At 44.7% G+C, this 8053-nt stretch overlaps 1 protein-coding gene across 2 annotated transcripts in view; it reads left to right on the forward strand.

Moving 5' to 3' along the window:
• GABRB1 (gamma-aminobutyric acid type A receptor subunit beta1) overlaps positions 1–2557 on the forward strand; it is a 246755-nt gene extending 244198 nt beyond the window's left edge. For both annotated transcript variants that reach the window (XM_054028881.1, XM_054028882.1), the window contains exon 9: positions 2150–2557. In XM_054028881.1, coding sequence (XP_053884856.1) covers positions 2150–2497 — 348 coding nt within the window. In that variant the 3' untranslated portion in view covers positions 2498–2557. The remainder of the gene's footprint in view (positions 1–2149) is intronic.
• Positions 2558–8053: the final 5496 nt, after the last annotated feature.

Below are 8053 nucleotides of genomic sequence, written 5' to 3' on the forward strand. Positions count from 1 at the left end.
AATAATATTAAGGATATATTTAATGTATTTTGTTGTCATCTTTTAATGACTGGAAACAAGCAAATCCAACACTGTGGACCTAATCCCATTACCTACTGGAGTCAGTTATAAGACTCCCACTGAAGGCCAGGCCCTAAGTGACCAGCCAGTTCTCTGCAGACCACCAGATGTTGCTCCACAGATCACCAGTAGACCACTGACCAATTTGGGAGCCTCTGCCCTAATCTTTATGAATATTGGAATGACCTGTAGGAATTGAACAAATGTGTTTCTGAGTGTTCCAAGGAAACAATGTAGGTTGGGACCCTGTTCAATCAGTGGGAAGAGAATAGCTTTGATACTCAAAGCTGAAAGAAGAGATTTCAAAAATCGTATGTCTGATATATATTTCCTGAATGAATTAGGGTGGCCAGGTGTCCGTTTTTTGACCAAAAAGTCCAGTCAAAAAGGGGACCTGCTGGTGTCCAGTCAGATCTACTGACTGGACACCCAAAGTCCAGTTACTGCAGGCGGGAGAAGCAGGGAGGGGCTGAGTCATCACCCTTGCCAGCCCCTACTTAGCCAAGGCTGCCTCCTACCTGCACTGAGCAGCTGCAGCTCCCAGCCCTGCATGCAAGTCCCTCCCAACTCACACAGGGAGTGGGGAGATGGGAAAAGCAGTAAGCAATGGAGGGAGAGGGAAAGAGGAGCAAACGGGGGGCAGGACCTTGAGGGGAAGGGGTGGGGCAGGAGTGGGGTCTTGTCCTCAGGAAGAAGGTGCGGGGCAGGGGAGGTTCTGGCACTCCTGCTGGAGTGTCTGGTTTTTAAATATTACAAAGTTGGCAATCCTAGAATGAATCCTTGTCTAATATGAACTATTATAGGAGATTTCTTAGATATTTATATTCCTAAGACTTTCCAAAATTAGGACATTATCCTGGAGAGGCCAAAAGCATTCCTACACCAAGAGAAGTTTTACCACCCAGGAGTACATGCAAACTTGAGAAGGGTGAAGAGCATGGGAGGGTGTCATGTGTGACTATTTTAGTGAATATAAAATCAACTATTCAATTTGGCCCAGCTGCACTCCTTTTTGTTTGCTTTTCATTCACAGCTAGGTTGGGAGGTGGCTTGCAAAGGACTATGTTACCGACATGAACAAGGCTTCTGAGATGCATATACTGCTGTAGTATTTGTTATTTGTTCCAGAAGTGCTCACTCTGTTTGCAAATTTCCGGTCACCTAATCTGGGAGCAGTAACAATGCTATGTACTGTAGGTGACCAATCATAACAGCATAAATAATGAATATCAAATAAGTGAAAATATAGTTGAAACAACTAATTCAGAAACAGATTGAAATGCATCCACATTAAACATCCATTGAACATTTTAGTACATTTGTAAACCAAAACTGAAGTTTGTTCATGTTAATTCACACATAGAATAAACTGTTTGCTACAGACAGCTCACCTGCCTCTTCTACCCATACATTGGCAGCCTATGTATTTTAAATCTATGCAGGACAATCTAGATTAATACTTATTTCTATCACTACAAAAGATGGTTAATATGCATTCTGCTGGGGTTGGTTGATAAGACACATCCAGAGCCTGGGACATTTTTCTTGGGAAGGAAGCCCACTGTCATGAACCATAGCAACAGTAAGTTTTAGAAATGAGCACACAGTCCTGAAACTGTAAAGCAAACTAAAAGACAGGAAAATTTGTATTTTCAGCATAAGTACATGACAATGCCAGGGTGACCTGACACCCTTTGTTAAGTGGATGTCACATTTTTATAGCAAAGATTGAGCCTTAAAAGTAAAACTAGCAGAATTTTAGTAAGGGGAGAAACTGTGCCCTATAATTGAATGAAGCAATCCCCAAACCAAGACACTGTCTCATGATAAAATTTATTTAATCACTAAACAATTCATTTCATCTTTAGCATCAGGCAGATGGGGAACAGTAGCAATATCTTCAGGTAATACTTATTCTCTTTAATCGTATCCATGTGCTACCCTTTCTGATGCTATCGCTGCTCCTGAAGCAGCTTCCTCATTTGTAAAATCAAGTGAGATTTGCAAATTTGCAAAAGGAAAAAAATATGCTGATACAATTATAACTAATTAGATAAATTATCTAAACTACATTCCTTTCTTGCCACAGGTTGATGCCCATGGAAACATTCTTCTTACAACTCTGGAATTAAGAAATGAGATCAGCGGCTCAGAAGTGTTCACGGGTATCAGTGACCCAAGAGCCACCATGTATTCATATGACAGTGCCAGCATCCAGTATAGAAGACCCATCTCAAGCAGAGAACTCTACAGCAGAAGCACTTTGGACAGGCATATGGTTCATAAAAAGGGGAGCTTACAGAGAAGGGCATCACAGCTCAGAGTCAAAATCCCAGATCTGACAGATGTTAATTCTATAGACAAATGGTCAAGGATGGTCTTTCCTATCACATTTATTATTTTCAATGTAGTTTATTGGCTTTACTATATCCACTAATGTATGCAGTGATCATCTCATCCCTAGATTTATTTTCTTCCCTTCATTTTGTTAACTCTCAAGGACTGCAGTAGCCATAATGCTACATTTCCAAGGTAAGATACTCAGCCATTGAACAGTTCTTGTTTAAAAAAAAAACAACAATTTAACCATGTTCACTTCAGAAGAGTACAGTGTCTACTCCAGCATACTATTATTTGAGATCTGTTCTTAAAGAGCAACTTTAACCAGGAAATAAGTGCTATTCCTTTACTTATCCAAAAAAAATTGTGCATCTTCCATGATTTTTTCCTACTTTTTTTTAAATCTGGATTTTTTTTAAGTTAAATAAAAGATTGTCTTATTTTCCACCACATTCTGGTAGAATAACGCTTGTCAAACAAGGCTGTATAGTATCTCAAATCGGGCACTTGACAAGTTACAGCTTTCCAGCATAAACAGGACTCAAAGACACATGGAAAAATACCTGTTGTAAAGACCATGTCTAATTTACATAAAGTACTATTAGAAAGTGAGTACTTATGCTAGCACTGGCCTTTGACAATGTTTGCAGGAAGTACCAGTCAAGGGTACATAAGTCCCAACTATTATTTTCCATAAGGCTAGAATTTTCAAAGGAGCATAAGGAGCTAGGTGCCCAAATTAGGGTTGCTGGAGCCGGGGGTCAGAGGGCCCTCTCTCCATCACTTTTAAAAGCTATGCACTCCCCAGTATAACCAGTAAAAAAGTGGGAGTGACAGAGGGAGGAGTTTCAGGGGGAAGAGGCGGTGTGGGGGCGGGGCCATGGTTCAGGCACCAGTGGCTCTCCACTTCTAGGGAGCTTCCACTGCTCCTGGCCCAAATCCCATTGAAATTCTATCAGGCAAATGGCTGATCTGGAACTCTGTTATTTCCTTGAAGAAGTGAAGTAGAGAATCAAAAACAACATTTTGTAATTTGGAATTTTGTAGTAAAAAAATATTAAATGGATTAATTCTAGGTAGCTACCAACCATTCTACTAAGGAATAGTCTAAACTGAGGGAGATTTTGCCTTATCTCTCATCTCTCCCTTTATTTAGGGATTGCTTCATATTTTCCCCCTTGTTTTACTTGGCTGCTTAGTACAACAGCTCTACTTCAAGAAGACAATGTATGTTAATCTTCCTTTTGTGATGGAAAAATTTCATCATGTTTTTAGGAAAGCAAGATGCACAGGCTGAGCAATGCTGCATAACTATGAAGATTACGTCAACTGCCGTTCATACTAATCAAAACAAATATTGAGATAAATACCACAGGTAGTTAAAAAGCAGGTGGCTAACAAAGATGACCCTTAACAGGAACCAGCTAAAAGCTGATCTCCATTGAACTGGAATGGATTCGTATTCTCAATCTGGCGGCTTTACCACCCGTTGACATTATGCCATTTAGTATGGTTTTGATGTTAATTTTTAGATTGCTTTGTCATTATTATTTTTTGACATTCATCCTAATGATTGACCCTTCTTCCAGACCAGAGAACAGGCTCCTGTCCTGTGGCCCTTTCCTCCACTCTAGCAGCATAAAGAAGTCATAAAGGGCCCTCTGAGGAATTTCCCAGCTGCAGGAGAAGTATGGGTTATACACAACCATCGACTACCGGGCAGAAAAGGGCCACATCAGAGGCAGGAGTGTCTGTAGCCTGCTATGCTAGAGCAATTCTGGGCTGGGGAGCAGCCCACACACAGCCACTTAAGGCTGCACTAAGTTAGAGTAGCCCTTGAGGCCACTCCAACCCAGAGCACCCCAAATTCCAAGCACAGAGGTGGCCTAAAGTCACCTTTGCAATCAGTCCTCCTGGACTGCATCATCTTTGTTGTCAGGCCCCAATATCAGGCCCCAAACCTACATCTTACCCATCAACCACAAAAAAGCAGAACATGTAATTAGGGTTGCCAGGTGTCCGGTTTTCAAATGGAACGCCTGGTCAAAAAGGGACCCTAGTGGCTCAGGTCAGCACTGCTGACCAGGCTGTTAAAAGTCTGGTCAGCAGTGCTGCGTGTCTAAGGCAGGCTAGTCCCTATCTGCTCTGGCACCGCACTACGCCCCGGAAATGGCCAGCAGGTCTGGCTCCTAGGTGGGGGGGCCACGGGGCTCCGCGCGTTGTCCCCACCCCTAGCACCAGCCCCGCACTCCCATTGGCCTGGAATCACAGCCAATGGGAGCTGGGGGCGGTGCTTGCGGGCGAGAGCAGCGCACAGAGCCTCCTGCCCTCCCCTGTGTAGGAGCCTGACCTGCTAGCCATTTCTGGGGCGCAGCACAGTGCCAGGATAGGTAGGGAGCCTGCCTTAGCCTCACTGTGCTGCAGATCAGGAGCCACCCAAGGTAAGCCTGTGCCCCAACCCCAAGCCCCAGCCCTGAGCCCCCCCAAACCCAGAGCTCCCTCCCACACCCCAAGCCACTCAGCCCCGGCCCCACCCCAGAGCCCGCACCCTGTCTCAACCCACAGTCCCCTCCCACACTCTGAATCCCTCGACCCCACCCCCCAGCCTGGAGCCCCCTCCTATACCCCAAACCGCTGCCTTAGCCCAGTGAAAGTGAGTGAGGGTGGGGGAGAGCAAGCCACTGAAGGAGATGAATGTAATGAGCGGGGGGCAGGGCCTCAGGGAAGGGGCAGAGCTAGGGTTTGTGCAGTTAGAAAGTTGGCAACCCTACATGCAATGGAATCTCTGAAAGTAAAAATCCTAACTGTGGATGGCCTGGACTAGTTACTATTGATGTGGAAATGGCAACAGAAGAGCTTTGCTGAGTTTATTGCAGTTTTTACAGCAAAACACACACAAGACTAAAAAAAGATGCAATCCAATAAAGCCTGACATTTTGTGCAAATTGATATTGATAAAGACAGCCCAAGTCAAAATATCACTTCTGATCATAAATATGAACTCTGTAGCCAGCCCCCCAGCCTAAAATAACTCCAGATGATTTTTTTAAAAAACAGTGAAAGCTTGCACTGCCTTAGCAATCTGAAATGAAAATCAGCATATAGTGCTTCCTTTCACCCAAAATTACAGACTTTAGCCAATACAGGGTTTGCAGGCTGTTTTGCTAAAGACGATTTTCATAGTAAGTAACAAGACTTCTTTGGGATGTGATAACATTCCATCAGCAAGGCATACAAAACACAGAAAAATTACGTGCTATAAACGACATGGGATTTTTCGGTCTCGAAAATGTTTGAGTTAAGCTGAGGTACAGAGTGATAAAACATGACTTTTCCTGTAAATTCAAAACGCACAAAACACGTGTACCACTGAATGATGCATGGTCTTCGAATCAGACAAACACGTACCAAACCTAGTACAAGTAGGAGTTATCAGCAACTGCTACGTGCCATTTCCAAACACCTCAGACTTCATTCTCTACTTTCTATAGGCTTCATTTCTTTTGAATACAACACACTATGTTTTGTAACATCCTGGCACACAGTATATTAGAAATGTAGGGCTGGAAGGGACCTTGATTGCTCATCATGTCCAGCACCCTGCGTTGAGGCAGGACCAAGTATAGCTAGACAATCCTGGTCAAACCTCTTCCTAAAAACTTCCAGTGACAGGGATTCCACAACCTCCTAGTCCAGTGCTTAACTACCCTTATAGTTAGCAAGTTTTTCCTAATATCTAACCTAAAATCTCCTTTGCCACAGATTAAGCCCATTATTTCTTATCCTACCTTCTGTGGAACTGGAGAACAATTAATAATCATCCTTCTTTATAATTGCCCTTACTGTACTTGAAGATTTATCAGGTCCCCCCTCAATCTTCTTTCCTCAAGATTAAACATGCTGGGTTTTTTAACCTTTCCTCATAAGTCAGGAACTTATTTTATCATTTTTGAAATTGGGTCGATTTTATAGAAGTCGATCTTTAGAAAGCAATTATATACAGTCGATCATGAATGTCCCCACTAAGTGCAGTAGGTTGGTGGAGTGCGTCCTCAGTATCGTGGCTAGCATCGACTCTCAGAGTGGTGCACTGTGGGTAGCTATCCCACATTCCCCACTGCCCACTGGAATTCTGGGTTAAGCTCCCAATGCCTGATAGGGCAAAAACATTGTCGCCGGTGGTTTTGGGTACATGTCATCAGTCTCCCCATCCTCCCTCCCTCCTTGAAAGCAATGGCAAGCAATTGTTTCGTGCCTTTTTTCCTGGGTTACCCATGCAGATGCCATAGCACAGCAAGCATGGAGCCCACTCAGCTCACCGCTGCTGTTGTGAGCATTGTAAACACCTCGCGCATTATCCTGCAGTATGTGCAGAACCTGGCTAGGAGATGCCAGCACGAGGACGACTGTGAGGAGGACATGGACACAGACGTTCCTGAAAGCATGGGATGTGGCAATTGGGACATCATGTGGCAGTGGGGCAGATTGATACAGTGGAACGCTGATTCTGGGCCCAGCAAAAAAGCACAGACTGGTGGGACTGCATAGTGTTGCAGATACGGGATGATTCCCAGCGGCTGTGAAACTTTCGCATGCGTAAGGCCACTTTCATGGAACTGTGTGAGTTGCTTTCTCCCACCCTGAAGCACAGGACTACCAAGATGAGACCTGCCCTGACAGTTGAGAGGCGAGTGGCGATAGCCCTGTGGAAGCTTGCAACACCTGACTGCTACCGATCAGTTGGGAATCAATTGGGCAAATCTACCGTGGGAGCTGCTGTGATCCAAGTAGCCAAGGCAATCAGTAACCTTCTGCTAGCAAGGGTAGTGACTCTGGGAAATGTGCAGGTCATAGTGGATGGCTTTGCTGCAATGGGTTTCCCTAACTGTGATGGGGCGATAGACAGAACGCATATCCCTATCTTGGCACCGGACCACCTTGCCAACCAGTACATAAACCGCAAGGGGCACTTCTCAATGGTGCTGCGAGCACTGGTGGATCACAAGGGATGTTTCACAGACATCAACGTGGGATGGCCGGGAAAGGTGCATGACGCTCACATCTTTAGGAACTCCAGGTTGTTCGAACATCTGCAAGTAGGGATTTACTTCCCAGACCAGAAAATTACTGTTGGGGTGATTGAAATGCCAATAGTCATCTTTGGGGACCCAGCCTACACCTTGCTCCCATGGTTCATGAAGCCATACACAGACAGCCTGGAAAGTAGTAAGAAGCGGTTCAACTATAGGCTGAGCAAGTGCAGAATGGTAGTAGAATGTGCCTTTGGATGTTTAAAAGCTCGCTGGCGCTGTTTGCTGACTAGGTTAGACCTCAGCGTAACCAATATTCCCATTGATATTGCTGCTTGCTGTGTGCTCCATAATATCTGTGAGAGTAAGGGGGAGACGTTTATGGCAGGGTGGGAGGTTGAGGCAAATTGCCTGGCAGACAGTTTTGAACAGTCAGACACCAGGGCGATTAGAAGAGCATATCTAGGCATGCTGTGCATCAGAGAGGCTTTGAAAACCAGTTTCATGACTGGCCAGGCTACGGTGTGACAGTTGTGTGTGTTTCGCCATGATGCAAAACTGCCCCGTTTGAGGAATTTACTTCCCTGTAAGCCAATCCCTCTCCCCCTTCGACCACAGCTGGC

Source organism: Malaclemys terrapin, chromosome 5 (assembly GCF_027887155.1).
Source record: "Malaclemys terrapin pileata isolate rMalTer1 chromosome 5, rMalTer1.hap1, whole genome shotgun sequence".
Lineage (NCBI taxonomy): Eukaryota > Metazoa > Chordata > Testudines > Emydidae > Malaclemys > Malaclemys terrapin.